Source organism: Microcebus murinus, chromosome 16 (assembly GCF_040939455.1).
Source record: "Microcebus murinus isolate Inina chromosome 16, M.murinus_Inina_mat1.0, whole genome shotgun sequence".
NCBI lineage: Eukaryota > Metazoa > Chordata > Mammalia > Primates > Cheirogaleidae > Microcebus > Microcebus murinus.
This window is the reverse complement of record NC_134119.1, coordinates 14241397-14267885: the sequence shown is the minus strand read 5'-3', so window position 1 is coordinate 14267885 and position 26489 is coordinate 14241397. Positions and strand designations below refer to the sequence as shown.

General features: G+C 51.7%; 4 protein-coding genes across 7 annotated transcripts in view; 2 read left to right on the top strand and 2 right to left on the bottom strand.

Moving 5' to 3' along the window:
* Positions 1–925: 925 nt before the first annotated feature.
* Positions 926–3531, bottom strand: TNNC2 (troponin C2, fast skeletal type). The gene is made up of 6 exons (XM_012742919.3): positions 3455–3531; positions 2097–2157; positions 1838–1981; positions 1641–1755; positions 1366–1502; positions 926–1097 (listed from the first exon to the last, which is right to left on the bottom strand). The coding sequence occupies exons 1-6, from the start codon at positions 3455–3457 to the stop codon at positions 1066–1068; spliced, it is 492 nt and encodes a 163-aa protein (XP_012598373.1). The 5' UTR covers positions 3458–3531; the 3' UTR covers positions 926–1065.
* Positions 3532–8058: 4527 nt separating this feature from the next.
* On the top strand, positions 8059–13768 carry SNX21 (sorting nexin family member 21). 3 transcript variants are annotated; one of them, XM_012742914.3, is made up of 4 exons: positions 8059–8162; positions 8547–8811; positions 9303–9460; positions 12681–13768. In XM_012742914.3, the coding sequence occupies exons 2-4, from the start codon at positions 8553–8555 to the stop codon at positions 13353–13355; spliced, it is 1092 nt and encodes a 363-aa protein (XP_012598368.1). In that variant the 5' UTR covers positions 8059–8162; positions 8547–8552; the 3' UTR covers positions 13356–13768. The 3 variants fall into 3 exon arrangements, with proteins under 3 accessions (XP_012598368.1, XP_075867024.1, XP_075867023.1); XM_076010909.1 differs by having other exon boundaries at positions 9303–9453; positions 12681–12849; XM_076010908.1 differs by lacking the exon at positions 8059–8162 and having other exon boundaries at positions 8610–8811; positions 9269–9460.
* ACOT8 (acyl-CoA thioesterase 8) lies at positions 13762–26312 on the bottom strand. Of its 2 annotated transcripts, XM_012742916.3 has the most exons (6): positions 26076–26306; positions 24555–24691; positions 18776–19001; positions 16173–16330; positions 15441–15635; positions 13762–13991 (listed from the first exon to the last, which is right to left on the bottom strand). In XM_012742916.3, the coding sequence occupies exons 1-6, from the start codon at positions 26201–26203 to the stop codon at positions 13873–13875; spliced, it is 963 nt and encodes a 320-aa protein (XP_012598370.1). In that variant the 5' UTR covers positions 26204–26306; the 3' UTR covers positions 13762–13872. The 2 variants fall into 2 exon arrangements, with proteins under 2 accessions (XP_012598370.1, XP_012598372.1); XM_012742918.3 differs by lacking the exon at positions 24555–24691 and having other exon boundaries at positions 26076–26312.
* CTSA (cathepsin A) overlaps positions 15103–26489 on the top strand; it is a 42429-nt gene continuing 31042 nt past the window's right edge. The window contains exon 1 of the mRNA XM_076010907.1: positions 15103–15120. Coding sequence (XP_075867022.1) covers positions 15114–15120 — 7 coding nt within the window. The 5' untranslated portion in view covers positions 15103–15113. The remainder of the gene's footprint in view (positions 15121–26489) is intronic.

Below are 26489 nucleotides of genomic sequence, written 5' to 3'. Positions count from 1 at the left end.
GTCTGAGATGGATCTCGTAGGTTGAAGAATTTGCCAGGCTTATAGGAAGGCATTCCAGGGAGGGCAAAGGCCCAAGGGCTTGAAAATGTGCTCCACGTCCACATCATGAATAAATCGCCCAGTGTGGCTGGAGCCCCGCCAGGGATATGGGAAGGAAGGGAGTGGAAGGAATTTGGATTTGATTCCAGAAGCAAGGGGGAGCCTCATTGAAGGACTTTTGAAGGAAGATTAGCCAGGACAGATTTTCTCTCAACTAGATCATGATGAGGGCCCTCTGGCGAGCACACCAGAGAGGGCTGAAGGCAGGGACACCAGGCGGAGGCAGGGATCCGGGCGACAATGTGGTCAAAACCTCCTTCGTGGCTGTGCCTCCACCCTCCCTACCATGGCCAGTACGGAGCGCCTAGTGCGCGCTGGGAAGAACAAAGTGGAAGGTCAGCAGAGACATGCTGCCTGGCGTGGACGGACACCCACTCCCCCTCTCCCTAGCCCAGTAGCCTGCAGAAGGTGGCGACTACGGCCCCCAAGACCCAAAGTTTCCAGAAAAGAAGGATGGTGGGGAAGTGAGGGAGCTTCACCCTTCTGCCCTGGGAGTCTAGCTTCCTGCCGTCCAGGGTCCCCTCCAGGGGTCGCAGGGTCACAGTGATTCAGCTCGAAGCCCCGGCAGCCCTCGCCACCGCCACGTGTCCGCGGAGCTGCCCGCCAGCTGCCGGTCGTGGGCCGTGAACCTGCACTCGGGGGCCGCCGCCTCGGGCTCCCGCGGCCCGCCGCCTTCCGCATCCCGCTGCTCGGGCGCCTCTCCCCGGAACCCCCACCCCGAGGGAGCCCCGAGTGGCGCCCGCCAGGGGGTCGCCCTGGACCGCGGCCCAGCCAGGCGGCCCCGAGACCCGCTGCCCCCGGTCCTCCCCTCACTCAGGCCAAGAGCTTTGCAAGGTTTACTTTTATTCCTTCCAGACACAGACCCAGAAGGGACCGCGCCTCCCTGGTGAGGCGGGAACCGACCCCGGGGCGGAGCCGCCGGCGCTCGAGGGGCGCGCGATCTGGGCGGAGGCCACGGCGCGCTCCTTACTGCACACCCTCCATCATCTTCAGGAACTCTGCGGGGAAGCGCAGGGCCGGCGAGTCAGCGGCCCACTCGGGACGCGGAGGCCCGGCCAGGGCTCCGGCCTAGCCAGGGGGTGCCCGCTCATTAACCGAGAAGTTGCACCCGCCGCCCCGAGCCCCCTACCCGCCCGTAGGGGGCGGCGGAGGAACTCGGTCAGGTCACGCCAGCCCCGCCCCCAAGGCCAAGGACGCCGCGGAGCCTGCCGCGCCCGGCGCGCCCGCGGGGAGGCAGCCCCCTCGCCCCAGCCCCCGCGGCCTCACCGTCGAAGTCGATGCGGCCGTCGTTGTTCTTGTCCCCGTCTTTCATCAGAGACTCGATCTCCTCTTCCGTCACGTGCTCCCCAGAGGCCCTGAAAATCTCAGCCAGCTCCTCGGCGTCGATGTAGCCGTCTGCGTTCCTTCGGGACAGGGAGGGCTCAGGGTCCCGGCGGGCTGCCCGGCCGCGCCCCCGACCCTCCCGCGCCCGGCCCAGGCCCCCGGCCCCGCCCGCCTGCCCCGCACCGCGCAGCCCTCCTCGGCCCGCAGCCCCAACGCACTTGTCGAAGATGCGGAAACACTCGGCCAGCTCCTCCTCGCTCTTCCCCTTCGCGTCCTCTTTCATCTGGCGCACCATCATGACCAAGAACTCCTCGAAGTCGATGGTGCCGCTGCCTGGGGGCGCAGGCGGGGGACTGAGCCCAAGCCCAGACCGCGCCTCGCCCCACCCCTCCCTGCCTCGGAGGGCCCCGCTCACCGTCCTCATCCACCTCCTCGATGATGGCGTCCAGCTCCTCCTTGGTGGGCGTCTGGCCCAGCATCCTCATCACGGTGCCCAACTCCTTGACGCTGATGTCGCCACCACCGTCAGCGTCAAACATGTCGAAGGCGGCCTTGAACTCTGCGAGGGGCGGGGGAAGAGCAGAGGGCTGAGGTGAGAGCCACTGACCAGCCAGCCTCACACCTACCCCCCCTCCCTGCCCACACCCCAACTCCCGCCGGCCGCCCTCACGCACCGGCGATCATCTCCTCGCTGAGGTAGGACCGGGCCTCGACCTGCTGGTCCGTCTGTGTCGGCTGCAGGAGACACACAGAGTCAGAGCTAAAGGGGCAGCCCCGGAGCAGATGATGCCCCCGTCTTTCCACTTGTCAATTAGGGGGCAAGTCAGGAACCCCCCAGTGACACGGGGCAGGTCACTTAGCGTGCTCGCATCTCTTCTCGGCAGCTTTGCAGGGACAAGATGGGGTCGGGGTGTGAAAGGGCCATTCCAGCACGACTTTCCGGTCTTCCCTTGCTCCTGGTGGTGCCTGATACTTTAATAGTTGCCCCGTAAATGGTTGTTTTCAAGTAAATAATAATGCAACACAAAGTTACTGAGCACCTGCTAAGTGTGGGGCCATGGACCAGGCACTGGGACCACCAAGAAGAGACGGACTTATCATCCCTTGACACAGAGAATTTGCATAGATGGAGATTTTAAGCTTTTTTCTTATGATTCAGTCATTGGAGTAAAGACCTCACGCCAGGTAGAATGTGATAGAGGCCTTGGTGTGAAAATAAGATTTCGGGGACGGTTTCCAGGTCACATCCCAGCCTGGCCATCTGGGGCTTTGAACGGAGGCTGTGGTGAGGAAGGGGTGAGGCTTCCAAGGAGTTCTTCAGCCCCTGGCCGCCAGCCCTTCTCCTTCTCCCCCTTCCTCCGCCCCTCCCCTTTCTGCTGGCTATTTTTAGTCAGGCATGGACAACAGCAGCTGCCTCTGGGGTCTAGTTACTCCTTGAAGTAAAGTAAGGAGGGGGAATCTCAAAGGAAAATGACAGCGGCACATCAGAACCCTCTCTGGGAGGCTGGGGTCTCTAACTCTGGTGTGTCCTCTTCTGCCCATTCCCTGTCACCCTCAGGCTCTTGCAGCCCTGCATGCGGGCTGGCTCCAGGGCCGGTGGGCCTCCCACCTTCTGAAGGAGCCTTTCCTCTCTCAGTGACAGCAGGAAGGTTTGGCTGGGCTTCTAGCCCACCCCTGCCACTGGCCTGCAGTGGGGTGACTAACCCCAGGCCTCAGGGGCCCCATTTCTACTACGAAGGAGACCAGCTAAGAGCCCCTCACAGCTCTATGAATGAGGTTCCTGGAAGTCTCCGAAGGTGGGCAGGGAATCTGCAAGCCTTGAGGTTCGATCCCTGGAACACCCAGCCCTCCCTTTGCAAAAGAATTCGAAGGCCTTCTTCCTAGGCCTCCTCCAAGACACCTGGATTCCAGGAACCTTCATATTCCAACTTCAAACACCCAAGCTACTGCCCTACAGAGCACCCAAGTCTGGCTTGAAAGAAGCCCAGAATGCTACAGCGAGTGAAGGAGCCAAGTTCTTCCTTGTCCTTACCATGGTTGCTGGTCACGGGGACTCCTCTGCTATGGGTCACCTCCTCTGCACTCCAGCACCCAAAGATGCCCTGGCCCACCCCAGCCCCCCAGGATTTATAGGGGCACCCTCTCCTCCCACCTCCCTGCTCCCCAGCACTGGATACCCTGCCCAATCAGATCCTGGGGTCAGCGAGCCCCACCCCTCCCAGAGTCCTAGCCCATTACCTAATTTAGCCAAGGGCCCTTGCAGAGAAATTTAAGCCTCTGAGCAGGTGGCAGGACCTGACGTCCTAGATTTTTGTGAGGAGGGCCTTCCCTGCTCCACTCCCTTAGAGCGCCACCCCCCCCCCCAGGAAGCACTCTGGCTCCAAGATGGGTAAGGACGATCAGAATAGCAGCATGGTGGAATGGGAAGAGCACAGCCCTAAAGTCTGAAACCCAGGATCCGGGGCCTGCCTCAGCACGCTATGTGGCTTTGGGCAGGTGGCAATGCTGCTCAGAGCCTAGCTTCCTCACGTGCGAGATGGACCTCTCTGTGGGGTCTCCTTCACAGACAGACCATAGAAATAGGAGCCCAGTATAAGTCACCTGGCTTGTGCCAGGTACATGGCATTGGTGCTTGGTACATAGAATGTCCTGTCTTTGAACCATGATAAGTGGCAAAGGACAGAAGTGGCAGGAAGTGATAGCTAGACCACCGCTTATTGAACCTCTATGATATGCCACATACTGCTAAACATTTTAACCACATGTTCTCACCTAATACTCATGCTATGAGATAGCAACTCATAATGGCAGATTATTACTGCCATTGGACTGGATAGCTTTGTAAATCACAAAGGCCTAAAGTCGTGTTGGCGATTCTTCCTATGAATCTCGATGGGGGAAAGTGGGGACAGAGTCCCTGGGGGACCTGTCCAGAAGGAGAAGCGTATGGATGGGGGACGGGTGTGCATTTGAAGGAGAGATAGTCAATGAAAGCATTTCCCAAAGTTACCTTCTCCAGGGAAAGGGTGTTTGGGATTCATTTTTCGGGGGATGGGGACTGGGCAGGGAAGTTTCTTTAAGTGGTTTAGGGGCAACAGGCCCCTGCCGAGACAGAGCTCAGTGAGGAAATCTGGAGGGGCTCAGCTGGTCATCTGGAGGGTAAAGGTGGGGCAGACCAAGTCCAAAGCAAGGGAACCCAGAGCCCACCCTGAGAATCCAGAAGGTTCAGGCTGGGCTCTGGGGAGTAGGCAAGGCTCATGGACAGTGACTAAGTGACAGAGCACCGAGACAACTGAGAACAGGATCTGGGGCCAGGAAAGGGGGGCTGGACACCAAGGAAGGCAGATGGACAGTGGCAACTGGGCTGCCCCCTTCCCCTATATATAGACATTCCCAAGGAAAGCTCGGCAGGGCCAGGCCAGGCTAAGGAAAGCTCGGCAGGGCCTACCCAGCCAGGTGGAGGGCCAAGGGGCGATAGCCAGAGGTTTCCAATTTGGGCACAAACACTAAAACCACTTGGTCCCTTTGGAACAGGGGATGTGGAACCCTCAGCCATCCCTTGTTCATTAATTTGTTTTGTTTATTTTTTTTTCCTTTCTTTTTTTAAGCTTCTACTCAGCAGCATAATTTTGTTTATTTAGGAAAATAGACAAGGTCCAAACGCCTTAGTGTGGCCAAGCAAGGTCCCAGCAGCCCCTTTAATCTCACTCCCCTCCCCACCTTGTATGCTGCCCTGCTCTGGTCAGACGTAAATACTGCCCCAAACACCACCCTTTGTAAATATCCAGGCTTTTGCACATGCTCTTTTTATGCCAGAAACTCCCATCTTCCCTTTCTTCACCTTCCTACTTCCCTATCATCTTTCTCAGCTTTAACATCACTTCTTCCAGGATCCCTCCGCCCCTCCTCCCAGGCCAGGCGTGTGCAGAGTGGTCTCCAGTCATAGCACTGAGCTTGCCTTACTTATGATCACAACCTGTTCTGAGTTCCACCGACCAGAAACCTTTTCCTCTTTACCATTCCCAGCACCCAGCACTTGGCACTAAGCAGGTATTCAATAAATATTGTATTCTATGTAAGAATAACTGAACCGAATGGCATTTAGTTCAATATAAGAAGGAACTTCCTAGTAGTCACAGTTGAACAATAATGGGAACAGGTGGCCTCAGGTGGTAATGAGCTCCCTGTCACTGGGTATACACAAGCAGGAGACAGATGACCATCTTTCCAGTAGGCCATAGGGAAATATCCATACAGTGTTTAAGAAGGATGGAGAATACAGGACATCAAGAGATCTCCTAGTTCTGCCGCTGTTTGTGTCATCCAGCATAAGCCCCTTCTCCTCTCTAAGCCTCAGGCTACCTATCTGTAAAATGGAAGTGATAATCAGATTTCTGAGGGACCCTCCTGCTCTGACAATACATGCTTTTTGGTTTTTTGGGGGTTTTTTTGAGACACTCTCACTCTGTTGCCCTAGCTACAGTGCTGTATTGTCAGCCTAGCTCACAACAACCTCAAACTCCTGGGCTCAAGCTATCCTCCTGCGTAGCTGGGACTACAGGTATGTGTCACCATGCTGGGCTAATTTTTTCTATTTTTGCTAGAGACGGGGTCTCGCTCTTGCTCAGGCTGGTCTCAAACTCCCGAGCTCAAATGATCCGCCTGCCTCAGCCTCCCAGAGTGCTAGGATTACAGGTGTGAGCCACCGCACCTGGCCCAATCCATAGTTATATAAAGACCAGTTTTGCATCCACACTTGCAAGGTGTATACCAAAGGACAAGTCAAATTCAGCCAGTGATTGGTGAATGAGTGAGTGGTGAAGGAATGAATGGTGTCTTTTTTGCCCCAACACCCTGCCTGTGAGCCAAATGAAGTAATTACAGCTTGGAAATTACACAGATTTGGGCTTCAATCCCAGCTCCCCTATTTCTGGGATATGGATCTTGAGGAAGTCAGTTTGACTCAGTTTCTTCATCTTGAAAATGGACCATTATCGCCCAGTACCTGTCTCTTCCCCAGGATGTTGTGAGGGTAAGATGTGACAATATGTAAAATGCCTATAACAGGACATAGGACACACTGGAACCTCAAAAACTGAGAGGCCCAGCCCTTCCGCTCATAGAGAGGGCAGGGAGCAGAAATACCTTCTGTTCATTCAAAACTATGTCCCTCGCCCCTCTCCTGTACCACTCGAAAAGGGTAGGAGCTACTAGCAGAAAGATTTTGATTTTGGGCTGGGTGCGGTGGCTCACGCTGTAATCCTAGCTCTCTGGGAGGCTGAGGCGAGCGGATTGCTCAAGGTCAGGAGTTCTAAACTAGCCTGAGCAAGAGCAAGACCCCCGTCTCTACTATAAATAGAAAGAAATTAATGGGCCAACTAATATATATAGAAAAAATTAGTCGGGCATGGTGGCGCATGCCTGTAGTCCCAGCTACTCAGGAGGCTGAGGCAGCAGGATTGCTTGAGCCCAGGAGTTTGAGGTTGCCGTGAGCTAGGCTGATGCCACGGCACTCTAGCCTGGACGACAAAGCAAGACTCTCTGTCTCAAAAAAAAAAAAAAAAGATTTTGATTTTGTTTTATCGTACAACTATCAGAATCTGCCCCACTAAGGACTGATATCCAGGCCTTCTGACAGGAAACCACAATAAATTCTTCTTGACCTACTGCTGCTCTCAGGGAAAAGATGAAACACAGAGCTCCAGAGAGCTGCTGAAATGACCGGGCCTGCCGCGTGGGAAAGGAACAGTATGCAGAATCCAGGGCACCTGGGCTCCAAGGCGCCATACTCAGAACCTTTGGCAAGCTGTGTGACTTTGGCCAAGTAAGTCAGCCTCTCTGGGTCTCAGTTTCCCCGTTTGCCTGCTTCCCATGAGTGAGGCTCAAATGAGATTGTGAAAACCTGTGCACACTGTAGAAACAACAATCATTATGTAACTGATTATTTCGTCAGCCCCTGTTCTATGCCAGGCACTGGACTAGGTTTTTGTTTGAGACAGTGTCTGGCTCTGTCGCCCTGGCTAAAGTGCCATCCCACCAGCCCCGCTCACAGCAAGCTCAAACTCCTAGGTTCAAGTGATCCTCTCTCCTCAGCCTCCTGAGTAGCTGGGAGTACAGGCACGCCACCCCGAGTGCTAATTTTTTCTATTTTTAGTAGAGACGGGGTTTCACTCTTGCAATGGTTGGTCTCGAACTTCTGACCTCAAGCGATCCTCCCACCTCGGCCTCCGAAAGTGCTAGGATGGCAGGCGTGAGCCACGGTGCCCGGCCCAGCCTGGGTTCTTACAAGAGTGGCAAAATTAGTTTTAGTATTATGGCTCCTGTTTTACAGATGACAAAACCTAGGCTTAGCGAGGTCAGATTCCAACCCAAATCACACATCTTCTCTTGGCCTCAGTTTTCTTTCTCACCGGAGAAAAGGGCTCCCTGATGTCACATAATCACTTTGTAAAGTTGAAGAGCGCCGGGTGGAATTAGGGGGGTAGGCTGGGCCGACCTGGGTCCCCAGGCGGGGGGAGGAGTCGAGGGGGCACGCGGGCGGGATCGTGCGGATTCCGCGGGAGGCCCGGGGCTGCCTCCGGCGGAGCCAGGATTCCCGAGTCCCTCCTGCCGCGAAGGGCCGGGATTCTCGGCGCTGGGGAGCGGGCGGGGCAGGAGGCGGGGCGGCGGCAGGAAGAGGCCTGAGCGGCGCTCCCAGCCGCCTGGGCTCCGCGGAGCCGGGCAGAGCCCCGCCGGCCTCGGTGAGCCGCGGGGCCGCGCTGGGACCCCAGGGGGGCGGCGCGCCCGAATGCCCCCGGGACGCGGGAGGTGGAGGCGCGCAGCGGGAGAAAGCGGCGTGGGAGGGTCCCAGGCTTCTCCTGGGAAGAAGGCGGCCCTAGGCTGTGTGCGCGCGGGCTGAGTCCCAGGCCGGGTCCCCGGCTCGCAGGACCCCTAGGAGGCTGAGGTGGAGCCTCCGCCCCTCCCCCTCCACCCCTCCCCTCCCCTCCCCTCCCTCCCTCCACCCCTCCCCTCCCCTGCCCTCCCCTCCCCTGCCCTCCCCTCCCCTCCCCTCCCCTCCGCCTCCAGCGCGGGGCGGGGGTCCTGCTCCGCCCGAGCCCCGGCCTCAGCGTCCGCGCTCCCCCCAGGGTGCCATGGCCTCCAGGCTCCTGCACCGGCTGCGGCACGCCTTGGCAGGCGACGGCCCCGGGGAGGCGACAGTCGGGCCCGAGGCTGAGCAGTTCCCGGAGAGCTCAGAGCTGGAGGACGACGACGCCGAGGGCCTGTCCTCCCGGCTCAGCGGCACCCTCAGCTTCACCAGCGCCGAGGACGAGGACGACGAAGACGAGGACGATGAGGAGGCTGGCCCCGACCCGCTGTCCCCCGGGGACGGGGCGTCTGGGGAAGACGCAGGCGAGTGCGGGAGGACGGAGGCGGGAACCCTGGGGCTCGAGTAGGCCTCCATCCCAGCCGCGGGGGCGAGAGCATCTTGGGCGCCCTGAGTTGATCTCTCCGAAACTCCCACACTTCTTAAAGAGTCCCCAGTCACCTCTTGGCTGTGTGACCTTGAGAGAGTCACAACTCTCTAAGCCAAGTTTCCCCTTGTGTCACATGGGAGAAATCACTCCCGTCTCAGAGTTGTGGCAGGCATTAAATGTACAGGGCCTGGGGTACAAATGATAACGATGTGCTGGCGAAGTTTGGGGACGGAGATATTTATGTAGCCCCTGCTATCTTCCAGGCACGGTGTTTGGCACCCAGGCCCTCTCTGGCCCTCGGTTTCCATTTCTGTAAAATGAGGATAACACCCACCTCACGTTAGGAGGATGAGTGAGGTCATGACACGTTGTGCATGTCGACCTGGCCCCAGGCCCCTAGATATGACTGGTCATGTGCTTGTGCAGAACGGAGCCCCCCACCTGATGGGCAGCGGGGCAGTCAGCTCCTGGCGCGACAGTTGCAGGATTTCTGGAAGAAGTCGCGGAACACCCTGGTACCCCAGCGGCTGCTTTTCGAGGTGACCAGCGCCAACGTTGTCAAGGACCCGCCCTCCAAGTACGTGGTGAGTGAAGGTCCAGGAACCCCTGGGCTAGAAGTGTGACTAAGAGAGTAGGGAATACTCCAGCTTCCTGAGGGATCTGACTGTAGTTATAAATGGCTGCCCCATTTTACAGATGGGGAAACTGAGGCCAGAAAGGGGAGGTAACTCTAGCAAGTCCTTAAGCAAATGGCTTAGTTTTCTTGAAACTGAGTAAAGTGGAAATTAAGGACCTGCCTTTTTATCCTGGTTTTGAGACTGAGAGAACTGGTACGCATTCTCCCTGACCCCACCCACAGGGTTTTTGCAAACTGTAGCAAGATGCAAGATACAAAGGGAAGTATATTATCTGGGTCAGACTTGACACTGAAGTTGCATGGGTTAGTGGTTAAGGAAATGGGCTTTGGATCCAGACCAACCTTGATTCACATCCCACATATTACAAGTTGTTGACTTTGGGTGAGATGTATAACCTTGATGACCCTCATGTCCTCATCTGAGCAGTGGATGCTCACAGGATAACACACAGGATTACAGCACGAGTTAAGTGAGACGGTGCGCAAAAAGCCCCTAGCACTGTGCCTTACATTAGGAGGTACTCAATAAAATGGTAGCTATATTTTTATTATTTAACTTTGGATTGAAAATGTCTGGCATCTAGGGCCTGCTGTAGCCTTCTTGTAACCCAGGTGAATCAATTCTCAAGCACTACCCTGCACAGAATAAGAATCTTGTCCTAAGGGCTAGACTTAGGGGGTTTGTGGGGATTGGGGTGAAGAGCAGGGTAGGAGACAGCCTTGGAGTCTTTGTTTTCCTTGCTGTGGGGAGGAGAGACCGACATAGAGAATGAGGACCATACCAGCTCCTGCACCCGGCCAGTCCTGAAACTCAGCTGAGCTGGCCACTCCTGGCAGTGGCAGCTCTGTGCCTTGTCACACTCTCCTCCTCTTTACACCCTCCTCCACCTCTGACTCAGCAGGAAGGGGGCCTGGAGCCCTGTCCCACATCTGGGTCTCTGCATCCCTCTTTATTGCTGTTAGTAAATGAGAGCCACACCCATGGGGTGATTGCTGTAATTTGAGCAGGGGTTGACTCCAGTGATTGAGGCTTAAGTAGCAAGGGTCCCAGAGCTCTAGGGGTGGACAAGGGGTCATATGCAGGAAGGGGACACCAAGGATCAGTCCCCAGGGAGCAGCTCAGAGGCAGGGAGGAATGAGGGTGACTCAGGGTACCCAGATGGGAAGAGAATAACAAGATAGAGCAGGATGGCCCTGGCTCATGTCTGGAGAAGCAAGTTACCTACTCTATACAATGGGAACCCTAAGTTTTCATATAACTTTTGGAAGTCAAGAGCACAGGCTGGAATCAGGTCCACCTGGGTTTGAATCCCGCCCGGGCCATTACCAGCTGTGTGACTTAGTCTTTCAGCCCTTTCACTTTGAGCCTGCTTCCTCAGCTGTCAACCAGAGATAAAGACATCTTCCATGAAGTGCTGCTGTGATGATTAAATGAAATCACAGGTGTAAAAGTGCTTGGTACAGCATGAAACACAGGGAGAGTGCTCAGTTAGTGGAACTACTGTCATTGCTACCCATCTGGTTGGATGTTATAAGGATCAGATGAGATAATGGATATAAAATAGAGTTTTTTAGCCAAAAATATTAATAATAAAAATAAAAGCTAAATGAACATAAGGGGTTATTTATAGACCAGTGAATCTTAAAGAAAATTGTGTCCTGAAGTGTGTCCTGTAGAAAATTCGTTCCCTAGAATGTTAATAACTGTTCCTAAATAAATAAACAAAAGGCTTTGTAGGCAATAGGGTTTGGGAATGCGGAGTTTAATGAGAGTAAAATAGGTTTCTTTACTGTTAAACTTTTTAATCCTTAATATTAATGTACCCGGTGAATCTTTAAGAGAAGGATGAGTAGACAAACCTAACTGACCAGAGGTGGCTAGGATACTGTCAGCTCCACAGAACAAACTTGAGAGAAAAATCTGTTTGCTGTTAGTATGCTTCTAGCATCTAATGCTTGCTAACTCCCCCTTTAAACCTGTTGGCTCAGCATTATCATAGATTAATCCATACTTAGGTTCTCAGACCTGGGCGTGGCAGGGGGAGCTTAGTAGTCACCTTGTTCAGTATTTCCCAAACCTCAGTCATTCCAGTACCACCTTCATGATTCTTGTCCTAAAATTCTACTTGTACCATTCTTTGCTTACCTTTTTTTCTTAAATAAGTTTAAAAGCCAACTTTATAGCACTACTGTATGTGGAAGACCTCACTTGCCATAGAGAGTAGCTAGCCATAAAAATCAACACAGAGAAAATGAAACTGTCATTAAATCCTGCCTAGATGCTGCTGCCTGGATAAGGCCCTGACCTGAGATTTGCTTTCTGGCTCTTTTCTAAAAATGGATGCGAGAAGTGTTAGAGAAGTGCTTTTTTAAAACCAAACTGAGAGCTTCTCAATTTGTAGTCAGAAAGATTAAAGAAGAATTAAGGGGGAATGGCCTCCCGTCTCTGATGCAGTGTTATTTACTCTAGTGTGCACCACCTGGAAACCCCAGGGACCAACACTTTTGCATGTCCCATTCTTGAGTAAATGCTGACCTGACCCAGCATGTCATTCACTAGAGATGGAAGTGGCCCCAGAGGGGAGTGCCTTGCCTGAGGTCAGACATCGAGGGAGTAGTGACCTGGGGTTAGAGCCTGAGTCCTACTTGTCACAGTGAGTCCTGAGTATACTTGTCACAGTGATCACAGTTGGGGCTGTCTGAAGACCTGTTCTCCCGGTCTGTTTTGGAGTAACCTGGCCAGGGATGTAGGGGCTAGGTGTCCAGAGTGGAACACAGCTCCGACCTGGTCCTAAATGTTGGCTCGGAGGCCTGGAGACTGGCCAGGGTTTCATACCTGGTTTTCCAGAGGGGCTTTCAGAAGAACTGACTGCCCTACTGGAAGGGGGCATCCCGGAGGGGTAAAAGGGCAGCAGCCCGGGCACTGAAGCTCATCTCTGTCTTTCTTTCCCTGTGCTGCCTTGGGCCTGGGTCATTTCAGACAAGCCTCAGGTAAGATGGGACTGGGCTCCCTACCTGCTGCCCCAGCAGCTCCTACCCTCCTGGGACCAGTCCCAGGGGTGACGGGAAGAGGTGGTAGGGGAGCAGAGTTGGGAGTGGGGGCGGGGTGGGGAGGGAAGGGGCCCATGGATACCTCGCACCTGCCCTGACACCCACCCTCCCTGCAGCTCTACACCCTCGCCGTGATGGGCCCTGGGCCACCAGATCACCAGCCAGCCCAGATCTCTCGCCGCTACTCGGACTTTGAACGGCTGCACCGTAACCTGCAGCGGCAGTTCCGGGGCCCCATGGCTGGCATCTCCTTCCCCCGTAAGCGCCTGCGCCGGAATTTTACTGCGGAGACCATTGCCCGCCGTAGCCGGGCCTTTGAGCAGTATTTGAGCCACCTACATGCAGTACCCGAGCTGCGCCATGCCTCAGACCTGCAGGACTTCTTTGTGCTGCCAGAGCTACGACGGGCACAGAGCCTCACCTGTACTGGCCTCTATCGAGAGGCACTGGCACTCTGGGCCAATGCCTGGCAGCTGCAGGCGCAGCTGGGCACCCCCTCTGGCCCAGACCGCCCCCTGCTGACCCTGGCTGGGCTGGCTGTGTGCCACCAAGAGCTGGAGGACCCTAGGGAGGCCCGGGCATGCTGTGAAAGGGCCCTGCAGCTGCTGGGGGACAAGAACTCCCACCCTTTGCTGGCACCCTTTCTGGAGGCCCATGTCCGGCTCTCCTGGCGCCTGGGTCTGGACAAACGCCAGTCAGAGGCCCAACTTCAGGCCCTGCAGGAGGCAGGTCTTACCCCCACACCACCCCCCAGTCTCAAAGAATTGCTCATCAAGGAGGTGCTGGATTAACCCTTGCCTTGACTTAAGACCACTATAGGGGTAGGGGCTGCCCCAGGATTGGGAGGAGAAGGCCCTGATGAAGACATGGAGAGCAGCTGGGAGGCTGCAGGGGGTGCTGGGAGCCCCTAGAAGTTCCACAAAGAGAACGTGCAGCAGACTAAGAAAACTTACTTCTGTTGAGCTAGGCTCAGGGCGAGCTATGGCCGGGGTTGGGAAGAAGTCTGACACAACCTCTCTAGCTGATAAACGGCACAGGGCCATGGCATAGGTCAGGGTCAGTGTTACCTTGTCCATGAGCCTCCAAGCCAGCGAGGCAGCCTGGCTGCCGGGCCGGGGACTCTTCCCCTGGAGTCCTGCAGTTGAGGAAGGAAAGGAGGGCTGCAGTTCTAGCCCAGGGGAATTAAAGGCCAGCCACTCCAGTGGTATCAGTCTCTTTATTGGATTCGAGGGCCAGAAGGCCTGTCACTCCTGCCTTAGGAGTGGTGGTGGAAGGTCCTTGAAGCTCCAGGCCAAGTGGTGCCTCTGGTTATAACTTGCTCTTTGAGACCCGGGGCTTTACTCGGATCACGCCCTCCTGGGCACAGGACACAGCCAAGACTCCGTCCCGACGCCACAGCCGTCCATGGACCAGTCCCCGAGAACCACCTGTGGGTGAGAAGGGTCAGAATGGCCTTCTGCTTCAGCACAGCCAGAGGCGCTTCTTGAAAAGGGTTTGGCCCAGGGCAGGGCTGCCCCACACAAGGGTACACTGAGTGTTGTGGCTGCTCCAAATCCCCAAGGAACCCCTTTCTGAGCCTGTTACAGACAGTTGTTGGGGATAACTCCTCCTACAGGAACACAACTTGACAGTTTAAAAGCACTTTCATATATCTGCTGGCTTCCTCAAAAAGATCACAGGAGGAGGAGCTCTGCAAACAGTCTCTTTCAATAGCTTGGCTAAGAAGATCTGCACCTCTGGCCACTTGTGTTAGGAAACCCATCAGTTCCTTTTATAATAAATCAAGCTCGGTCCTCCAAGTGGTAATTCATCAAAAAAAAAAAAAAAAACCACCATTGCCACTACCAAGGGGAAGAAGGGGGCCAGGGGAGAGGACCTGAGGCCGTGAGGTTTGGCCTCTCCACCCTTCCCACCTGGAGATCCTTTCTCCCTTGCTGGCTTTGGGCCTGAGTCTGATGTTTATAAAGAGAACTGCCAATTTCCCTTACACATTACCAGAGCTCATTTAGTTCTCACAGTAGCCAAATGAAGTAGGCATTTGTCCCAGTTTCTAGACAATGACAGTCTAGAGAGGCTCAGGAACTTGGCCCCTGGATCAGGCTAAACCTAAACCCAAGTGTCCTGACTTCAAGGTTGTTCATCTTTTATTATGATGCTATTAGTACTTGAGAGTAGCCCTTATTTGAGTATTAAGAGTCCTTAAGTTTTGTCCCTGTTTTATAAAGCAAGGCCTTGCTTCATTTGAAATGTACTTCCTTGGAAAGGAAGCCAGAGTTCTGGAGCTAGACACAAGGCACTGAGGATTGAGTCAGGGTTTTCTCTATCCCTTATGAGGAGAGTCCAAATAGGCTCTTAGATCCCCAACTAGGTTATCAGCAAAGTCATTTAGAGAACTGCTTAAAAATACAGTTTCCTGGACCTCATCCAAGACCTGCTGAGTCAGAATCTTGAGGGTGGAGTCAGAATCTACTTTGAAAAAGCTCTAAGTGGCAGTCTGATGGGCTGCCAGGTTTGGACACTACTGCTGTACTGTAACCCTATCTGTGTACATGGGGAAACAGCCTCAGATGGGGGAGACAGGATTTGTCCATGTTCATACAGAGAATCCAAAGTTGTTCTGGGACTAGAACGGGCTCTCTGAGATAAAGTGAATCATATGCCCAGCATGTTATAGAAATTTAGAGCTGAGCAGGTGTCCTGGCCTCCAGCCCTGAGCCTCACCCTGTCCTCTTGAAGATGAGGATGCCAGAGCCTGGGGGGCAGGAGAGGAAGTGGCCTGTGCAGTGCCTCACAGCGCAGGAGGCTGGGGGAGGCCACATTACCCAGGAAAGCAGGCCCCCTGTCACCCCCCTTGTCCCACACAACGCCATACTCACCAGCCCAGGGGCTCTCGCACTCATACAGCATCCAGTGGTCAGCTCGGAAGGGGGCGTGGAACCACATAGAGTGGTCCAGCGAGACCATGAAGTGCACCTTATACTGCCACAGGTCGGGTAGCAGTGCAGTCCCCAGGAAGGCATAGTCCGAGATATAGGCGGCCACACAGCAGTGCATCTTGATGTCGCCCTCCCCTGCAACAGGTCCCGGCCCCTGTCAGCCCTGGGCTCCTGGGCTTTCTAGCTCAGGACCCGCAGGGAGGTGGGGAGAAAGGGGGCTCCCGTGCATGGATGTGCAGACCAGTCACTGCACAAGGACACCTGGCCCAAGGTGTGAGTGAGGGGACAAGGGAGGTGAGGAGGGCAAAGGTGAGGGAGGACTGAAATCCAGCCTTCACGCCCAAGTCTCCCACACTGGGCCCCTGAAAGGGTTATCTTCCAATTTGCACAAAGGCACCTTAAGGTTAGCAGCAGAGCTGGATAAGAACCTCAGCGAGGTGCCTTGCCTTCCCCAGGAAGGTCCCACATTGGGATTATAGTTACCTACTCATTCCCCCCATGCAAAGGACTGAGAGGGCCCTGGTGAGAAGCTGAGCTAACTAACTTGCCCATCATGTAGATAAGGAAACAGGCCCAGAGAGGGGAAGTAATGTACCCAAGGCCACATGGCGAATAAGTGGCTGACCTAGACCTCTGGAGAGTGTTTTCCTCTATTCCATGGGGTCCTCTTACCAATATAGCCTCGGGCTCGCACCCAGAACATCTGTTTAGGCTCCATTCTCTGCAGCTGGCTCAAGGTGGGTGGGCTTACTGGCTTGATCTCAATAGGTACATCCCGGGCAGCAATTCCGTTCAGCACCACTGAGTGCTTCTCTTGGAGGTTAGGATCGCTGAAAGGAAAAGGGAGAGGGATGGGGAGACCCAAGGAGAGAGGAAGTCTTATCTGCACTGCCTCTTCTGACCCTCCTCATTCTTCCATAAGGACTCCTGAATTATCCCGAAAGCTCCCTTCCCCTCATGGCAGGCAGGACAGTATAGTGTCTGAATCCCTTCTTTGCCACCTATGGGCCATGTAGCCCTGTGCTAGTTTAGAATCTCTCTAAGCCTATTTTCCTATCTGCAAAGTGTAGATAATGGTTGTAACCTACCTCAAAACACTGGAGAAAACAGTTTGATGCTATAAAACCAATACATCATAGTAATAAGGCATACCCTATAGTATGCACTGTTCCAAGCATTGCATGTACAGTAACATTCCTCACAACAACCCTGTGAGATAGGTACTGTTATCAACCCTATCTGATACGTGGAATAAGCACAGAGAATCCAAATAGTTTGCTCAGAAATTGGATAAGGCAGGATTTGGACTCAGGCAATTGGCTCCACGGTTCATACTCTTAACCATACACTTCATTATTCTAAACAATCAAGAAACAAGCTGCCTGACTTGGACTGAGTTACCTAACCCTAAGCAGTAGGGAACATTGTGCCCGCCCCAAGGGGAGGAGCCCATTTCCAGGGAAGACCCTTCAACACGGTGACAACCACCCATAGTGCTCTTCACCGGTACTGTCATTTTTACCCCTATCCTCCGGGTGCTGTCCAGTAGAACCTTCTGTGATAATGGAATGTTATCTGCACTGTGCAATGGTAGCCACTAGCCACATGTGACCACTGAGTGCTTGAAATGTGGCTGATGCAACTGAGGAACAGAATTGTTAATTCTGTTTCATTTTAATTAATATAGCCACACGTGGCTAGTGAAGACCTTATTGAACAGCCCAGCTTTAAATTCAGGGTCCTTTAACAACACTGTCTTCCTTTCATTTCAGCAAACATTTGTTGGGTTGCAACTACATACCGGGCCCCATGCTTTTTCCTCTCTGTTAACAGTGATATAACTACAATTTACTGAGTACCTACTAAGTGCCTTCTCTTATACCATTTAATCCGCATAGCAGCCTTATGAGGTAAGAATTATGATTAGCACCAGTTTATAATAGGGTCTGGGCTCAGACTGGGAAAGCAACTTGCCCAAACTCACACAGCTAGTAAGGACACAGTCAAGATTTGAACCTAGGCCTTTCAAGTTCCCAAACCCACATTCATCCCATCACACCCTGCTGCCTCTGCAAAAGATAGAGAAGCTCTCTCCTTATGATACAGCTGAGAAGTAGGCAGGGCAGAAATGACCATTCCCATTTTTCAGATGAAAAAACTTGGGCCCCAACAGGCTAGGGAGTTGGGCCAAGTCACACAGCAGGTGAGCACTGGTAGAGACACAGCCCTGACCAGAATCCATGTGCCTGGACCCAGAGCTCTTTCCCCTGTACCAGCATGTTTCAAATTTTATTAGCTGTGATCCAATATAAGATGTTGGAGGCAAGGACCCCCAAAGACCCTCAACACCCCTATGACTTGTCCTACGCACGGGCTTCGCCCTGGAAAATTCCTAGGACAAAAACAGCACCCCACCCTCCAGCTATAGCTCCAAAAAGAATGTGCTCCATGACGTGCTGACCACAGAATGCTCCAGGGTGTGCTAACTGCAATTGTTCCCGACCACCTGCCAGGTTGGGGTTGAGCAACCAGACACAAACAACTTCAATACCAATAAGACGCTGATTGGGGCTGATTAGCCCAAACCCAAGACTCACCGTCACCCCACTGCATTTTTCTGTTTCTACTTCCTTGTTTCTGTATGCTTATAAAACCTACTAAAAATCCAAGTAAAGTAGACCTTGACAACCCTTTGCTTGGTCTCGTTCCTTTCTCTCGCCCATCTCTTTCAGGCATGGTCCCCCTTGACCCCCACGAGTAACAGAAGGTCCCGCGGGCCGGGACAATAAGAAATATATTTTATTTACTAGATGACATTCAAAATATTTAACATGCACTAAGTCACCAATCAAACATGGACCACAGCTCTGCAGCCTGCTGGACCATCACCCATGCAGTAACTCCTAAGCTGCTGGATTGTGGGCCTGAAGTAGGAGCAGGGATTCTTCTGGGAACTGGGGAGGTGGCTTTTTACCAAGTGGTTACAGAAGTAGTTCAATGTTTTCACAACCAGTAAAGCTGTACCAGCGCCAGTACTGCCTGCATCTAAGCCCTGCATTTCACACACACACATGCACACCTGCTCACGCACAGAACTGAAACTGAAGTTTCACAAAGGGATTCTTACCCTTATTGCATACAATACACTCTAGTATCTTCTTTTCTAGTCCATATTTTTAAAATGCTGGTCAAGACTCACTGAAGGATTCTATGACCCACAAGTAGATAGCAACCGCAGTTTGGAAACACCGCCCTGGAGCTGCCAAGTCTCTCACCTTAAATAATTGTCAATGAGGGCCTGGTAGTCAGGCAGCTCTTCCGGGGGTGGCACAGTGGGCATGGAGAACTGGTGCTGCACAGGGCTGGGCTGGGTGTGCTGGAAGGAGGCCTGGCAGATGAAGATGGGCTTGCCATGTTGCACGGCCTTCACAGAGCGCACCGAGAAGCTTGACCCTGTACGCGTCCGCTCTACCTGGTACAGCACTGGCACCTTCGGGTCCCCTGCAGTGGACACAAGGGACACGGCCTGAGTGAGCCCCATAGGCCCTGACATCATCCCAGTGCCTGCACACAGTGCTCCTTACCATTTCTGCTCAGTAGCTACTGACGGTGGCCCACGGAGCCCCAGGTACTAGGGATACCGAGAGAACACCAGGCCCTGTCCTCAGGCTGCTCCCAGTGGGGGTAGATCTTCTCTCTAATAGCACAGAACAGAATGCAGGGAATCTGGCAGTGTCCCTGCATTCAAATCCTGATGCTGCCACTCACCAGCTGTGTGACCCTGGGAAAGTCACTTAACTTCTCTGAACAGTGTACTCATTTGTAAAATGGGGATCATCAGCGTGCTCATACCATATAGGATTTTAGTGAGTTCCGTGAAGTGGGAAGTGAGGTCAGGGGAAAAAGAAGGATTTTAATGAGAATTAAATGAGTTCATATTGCAAAGTCTTTGTAATAATAACTGGCACATAGTGCTCTATAAGTGAATGTTAAATAAAATAAATGTTTAGCAAGCTTTGTCTTGCTACATGTGTGCCTGGGGTCTTGTCTCGAGTCCCAAACCATTACTCTAGATAAGGGGTCAGCAAACATGGCCTGCCACCTACTTTTTCTCTACTGCCTTTTTTTTTTAAGAACAGATTTATTTAGAGCTGCTATAGCAGGCAGTTGGCCACCATCATTTGCCTTTTTTTTTTTTTGGAAACTGACAGAATCTCACTGTCACCTAGGCTAGAGTGCATCATAGTTCACCACAGCCTTGAATTCCTGGGCTCAAGCGATCCTCCTACCTCAGCCTCCTGAGTAGCTGAGACTACAGGCATGCACTATAATGCCCTACTAATTTTTTTTTTTTTTTTTAAGATACAGGGGAGTCTTATTATGTTGTCCAGGCTGATCTCAAAATCCTGGCCTCAAGTGATCCTTCTGCCTCAGCCTCCCAACGTGCTGGGATTACAGGTGTGAGCCACTGCACTTGAACATTTGCTTTTGGCAGAGACGCAAAAGCAGGCATGGGAGTGGAAAAGCTCTATAGTGGAAAAAAAAAGAAGGAAAAGAAGGCTTCAGCTGTGCCCGATTGGACGTTGTTGGCCTGGGGAAGCTGTAGGTGGGCTAACTAGAACTGGAAAATCCTATGTAATTGGTTAGGGCTACATATTTAGCTTTCTCTTGTTGGCCAGAAGCTGGAAGCAGGGGCAAAAATTAGGAAAGCTGTCAGTTATTAATTAAACCCTAGCTGTTTGGGGCTTATTGTTACAGGGTAATTATTTGGCTTCCTGAACAGGTTGTTGGAGATAGTGGTCTGACTTCCTACAAGTCTGACTTGTAGATAGCAGGTTGGCTTCCTATACGGGCTGTTGCTAACTGTGGATCCGAATTCTATTTTTATATATGGTCTGGCCATTTGTCTGTTTATACATTCAGCCTCTCTCAGGAAAGGCTTGTCAGTGAGTCATTTATCCCTGATGTAAATAGAAGTCACTTGGTCCTTTAGTTTCCAGTGTCTGTGCTCCAAAGCAGAGTGGAAGCCATTGGCCCAGGTTAAGGATTATCAGCCACCAACAAGCAGATAAAGGAGGAATTTTAGAGAGAGCCTCCCTAGTGTCCCTGAAGTTCTCACTTTGTCTGAGTTGGGCTGACCTTGGGGAACTCTGACACCTGGGCTGTTAGACATCTTGGAAATGATTTTCAACTTTCATATTAAGGAGCAGATTTAAAGAAGTGTTGCCTCCTCCACCCTGATACAAATGGGAGCCAACCAGGCACCAAGGGCTCATTCAACAGCAATAAACAGCACTTTCTGAAGCCAGCTAGGTAGCTCAGCTGTCTGTTATCGGGCAGGGCCACAAGAAGTACTCTTATCAGAATGGGGGCTCCTCAAGGTCAAAAGCCTTTGAGGAAGTTTTACCAAGAGTCCAGAGACTGGAGATAGCTACTTTTGCAGTCTGATTTCAGGGACTGGGAAGGAAGCCTGCCCTTCCTACCACCAAACTTGGGGAGGGGGTGGGGAACCAAAACTCTAATCCAATCCTTGAGTTGCTAAAATGCAAATTCCCTGAGGAGAATCACAGAACTTTCAGTACTGTGATTTACTTTTCAGTGTCAATGAGTTCCAAACCTATTGTTGGGAATTTTTATTAGAACAGGGAAGGTAGGCCCTGAAGCATATTGGAGGAAAGGAGCTACTGGTATGGGGTAAGTGATGGGTGCCACACGGTATTAGATATCAGGGTATGTTTTCTCATGTTGGTCTCACAATAACTATGTGGAATGGGTCTTATCCCAATTATATAAATGAAAAAGCTGATGCCGTAAAATAAAATTATCTGTAATACAATTGTGCTCATTTCTTTACGTGTTGTCTATAATTGTTTTTACTGACAAACCAACATTCTTTCCTGGACTTTTAGAAAAAGAATTGATATGGGCCGGGTGCGGTGGCTCACACCTGTAATCCTAGCACTCTGGGAAACCAAGGTGGGAGGATCGCTCAAGGTCAGTAGTTTGAAAACAGCCTGAGCAAGAATGAGACCCTGTCTCTACTATAAATAGAAAGAAATTAATTGGCCAATTAAAAATATATAGAAAAATTAGCCGGCCATAGTGGCACATGCCTGTAGTTCCAGCTACTCGGGAGGCTGAGGCAGAAGGATTGCTTGAGCCCAGGAGTTTGAGGTTGCTGTGAGCTAGGCTGATGCCATGGCACTCTAGTCCAGGAAACAGAGACTCTCTCAAAAAAAAGAAAAAGAATTGATATGATAAATGGCCAAGGACCAACCCCCATTAATCTTTTACTTAAAAAGATCATTGGCCAGGCGTGGTGGCTCACGCCTGTAATCCTAGCACTCTGGGAGGCCGAGGCGGGCGGATTGCTCGAGGTCAGGAGTTCGAAACCAGCCTGAGCAAGAGGGAGACCCCGTCTCTACTATAAATAGAAAGAAATTAATTGGCCAACTAATATATATAGAAAAAAATTAGCCGGGCATGGTGGTGCATGCCTGTAGTCCCAGCTACTTGGGAGGCTGAGGCAGGAGGATTGCTTGAGCCCAGGAGTTTGAGGTTGCTGTGAGCTAGGGTGACGCCAGGGCACTCACTCTAGCCAGGGCAACAAAGTGAGACTCTGTCTCAAAAAAAAAAAAAAAAAAAAAAATCATTGAAGCATCATGTTGGTTATACTATCTGATGTATCCCATAGAGAGTCACATCACAAACTGATAAAAGAGTTTCCCTTTTTGCCTCGCTGCCTTGCTGCCCAGAAGCTCAGAACTAAATTTTGTATAAAACTGCATCTTTAGCCTAGTTTTTGACACAATCATTTCCCCTAAATCCCATTACTACTAGCCTGCTGCCCTTTGACCTATTTTAATAGTCCTATAATAGTTGCCAATCATTTTAAGCTATTTTGCAGACTTTCAAAAAGCAAGTAGAGGCTGGGCATGGTGGCTCACACCTGTAATCCAAGCACCTAGAGAGGCCAAGTCAGGAGGATGGCTTGAGGCCAGGAGTTCAAGTTTGCAGTGAGCTATGATCACATCACTACACTCCAGCCTGGATACCTTATTAATATTTAAAAAAGAAGAAGAAGAAAAAGCAGAAACAGGTAGGAGCATAAATCATTAATGATTAATTTTGAAATGGTACCTTGGGCACAGCTCATTTCATGCTCCAAGATGGAGAATTTCCAAGAGAGAGGATCTTTCCCCCAGAAGCTGGGATGGGTACCCTGGCATCTTTCCCATGGTTTGAAATTATCTCCCAAGAGTGTTAGAAGCAAAGAAATGGGAAAGAATTTGGCACTTGGAGACACATTAACCATATTCAAATCCTGGCTCTGCTTCCTTGAGCACTGTGGGAGCTGGTTACAAAACCTTTTCAGGTTCCAGTTCCTTAGGTAAGAATGGTGGGAGGAATGCCTACTGCCCCTGTTTACTTAAGAATAATGTACACGGCTGTGCTCTGTATCATGCAAATTTTAATTATTCTCATAAATGCATCATCAAGAAGTAGTGATAGTTATCTTTTATGGAAAACCACCAACATGCCAGGCCCTGCATTAGAAACTTTACCTGCAAGGACTCATAAAATTCTTTCATCACAGGATGAAGAAAGAGATTCAGAGAGATCAAGTAATGCCCCCACCCCTACAAAACAAAACAAAACGCCAGGGCTCGGTGGCATTCTACTAAACCCTCAACCGTGGCTCACGCCTGTAATCCTAACACTCTGGGAGGCCAAGGCAGGAGGATTGCTCGAGGTCAGGAGTTCAAAACCAGCCTGAGCAAGATTGAGACCTCGTCTCTACTATAAATAGAAAGAAATTAATTGGCCAACTAATACATATAGAAAAAATTAGCCAGGCATGGTGGCGCATGCCTGTAGTCCCAGCTACTCGGGAGGCTGAGGCAGGAGGATTGCTTGAGCCCAGGAGTTTGAGGTTGCTGTGAGCTAGGCTGACGCCACGGCACTCACTCTAGCCAGAGCAACTCTGTCTCAAAAAAACAAAACAAAACAAAATAGCCAGGTATCTTACTAGTCTATAAAGATTACAATATCAAAAGGCTAGCACTTTTGGAGCTTACAACCAAATTAAAGAAATAAAGCACATATTTACTCTCAACTAACATAAATAAGAACCCAGCTGGGCTCACAGTAAGTATTCAAATACTTTATAGCAAGGACAGTCGGGGAGGGAGGAACAATAAAAGGACGAAGAGTGAGGGTCATGGGATAGTGTGAAAAAGTGCATTTACTATTACAGGTATAACGTCTATATTTGTAAAATAAAGGGAAACCCCCACTTATGTTTGCTTAATACATATCACATATTGTAAAGTCCCACAAACTCTTCTCAGCTGGTGGGTCTACACAGAAGATGGTAAATCTTAAAACTGGGGGCATCTGCCCTAAGATTGAGAGGGAAGAAGAGAAAGCAAATGAGATCCTTGTTTTATTTTTTTGAAAAGCATTGGTTTCAAATTGTTTGACCTCGGAGCTGTAAGCAGCTGTAGAGATCATCCCACCAAAATACCCCTAGTCCCGCCCCTCCTCCATTTTACAGATGAAGTAAATCAAGCCTCAGGGCAGGGAGATAACCTCATTCAAGGTCAAATAGCAAATTGTTGACAAAGCTGGAACTAAGCACTAGGTCTCTGGAATTTCAGGCTGGTGCTCTCCTCTCTAACCCAAGCTGCCCACTTCCAAACCCCAAGCAGAGGTTACAGCACCCCTCTAAGTATCTAGCACAGTTCTGGCCACCAGAAGTTGTGTGAAGAATGAATAACAAAAGGCCCATTGGGAGCAGTTAAGCAACAAAGTCTGGCATCATTATGGGTCTGATAACAAATGCCAGATGAGTCTCAGCAGGTGGGATCTAAGGCTCTATGTTGGCCCCAGACCTTGTTCCTCTCTGGGCACCTCTTAGGGCAGTCTCCCTCCCCCCTGCCTTCCCTTCCTTCAGGTCTCCCTCTCTCCCCCTTTCTCCTCAGTTACCCCCAAAGCCAGAAGTGGCTTCTGGGCCACCAGGGCTGGGTTGGGGACAGCAAGTGGGGGGTTTACCTGCCCGAACAAAATAGCAATGCAGGGAGTGCACGTGGACGTCTTCACTCACAGACTTGGCTGCAGCCACCAGGGCCTGGCCCACGATCTGACCCCCAAACAGCCGCTTGGTGACGGGCACCCAGTAATGCCTTCCTCTGTGGGGAGAGGGGGAAAGAGGGAAAGACTTGGGGGCTGGGCCAAATTCTACTACCTCAGTGAGCCTCTAGTCCCTGATCTCTTAACCTCATTGGGGTTTGAAATATTTTGAGAATATGGCGAAAGCCATGGACCCTTTCTCCAGGCAAATATCCCTACATCACACTGCATAAAATTTCACAGCTTTGACTGCGCAAATCTGTCTGTGGATTCTAGTTAAGGATAACAAGCTAACCTCTTTATTTTATATTAAGAGAAAAAGGATCAGAGATAAACAGTGACTTGAGCAAGGTCACACAGCTTAAACATTGCCAATCCTGGGCAGTATCTAGGTCTTTTGACTTCAAGTCCAGTGTTTCTTCCACCTCGTACCAGGGTAAGGCCTTGAATGGACCAACAGGAACCCCTTGAATGGACCGAGTATCCACCCTAATAAGAGCTGAGCTGGGGGGGGGGGGACTGCATTAAGGCCTGCCACTTACAATGCTCATCCACAGCCCAATTCTTCCAAGAACTAGATTCAGAGCTGGGAGGGCCCTCAAACATCAAGTCTTACTCCTTTAGTGTACAGATGCAGTCTGGTCCCAAAGGTGAAAATGCTTGCCTGTGCATGAGCCCTGTGAAAGCTGAAGGATTTATGTCTCCAACTCCCACCACCTAGCCATTTAGCATTTTCCATAACAATTTATTGCAAATAGCCCTCCTGAAAGTTATTTGTAATTCCTTAAGTGGAAGGAAGGGAGGTCAAAGTAAAATAATTTCCAATAAAGTCAGTAGACGCCTTGGAGGTCAAAGCTGTTAGAAACCCCTTCAGCTAGTCAAGAATTTAGGTGGTGCTGGGATTGAAACTGGCTCAGGCCTGAGGATGAGAAATGGGCACCGGACCCACCAAATAATGCTGGGGATGCGGTATTGTGAGAGGAAAAGGATACGATAGTGAAGATGCAAGGAACTGCATATAAGTTTCGAGCCTGATCAGTTGTGTGCTCTTGGGAAAATCACCGTCCTCTCTGGGCTGGCTCCCCCAAGGGAGACTAAGGGCAGGCTGCCGAGTAGTTTCTCAGGTCACCATTTTATTAATATTTGCCCAGGTCGCCTGGACCTCCTAGGGGTGGTGCTGTGCAGACCCCGCGCCGAGAGGAAGGAAGCCGGGACAGCTAGCACAGCTCTGTCAGGAACAAGATTTTTCTTAATAATGGCAGAGCTTGCATCCCACGCACAGTCATCCTAGCCCTGAAGCTGGTGGCTAGGGCGGCGGCAATCAAGATTAGGACTCTCTAAACTCTCAAAGATTAATGAGGTACAGAAAATTTTAAAAAGATAGAGAAAAATATTGGGCGTCTCTGTCCAAAAGGGGAGTGCGGACCAGGTGCGGCCGGCTACCTGAAGAGATCCTCGTCCAGCGGCTCGAGATTGAGCACGCTGGTGACCAGGACGCTACGGAGGTCCCCAGAGGGATCGCCGCTGTCGCCGCCGCCCTGCTTGTCTTCTGGGGCCTGCGGGGATGACATCTCATTCACTCGCTGCGGGCCAGGGACACTGAGTAGGGCAGGACACCGAGAGACCACACGGAACCCTACGCTTCCGGCAAATTGCCCTAGTAACCGGAAGTCTCCTGCGGACTCCCGAGAGAGCGGGATGCAGGTTATAATTGGCCAGTACTCCTGTCAGTCTCTTGGTGGGTGTGACCATCTTTCTCTAGCAATTGGAGAAAAAGAGTGCCAGTCTGGGTATCCCGTGTGTGATTGGATATGACAGTGAGGGGCGGAACCTCGGGCTGGATAATAAGGGCTGAGG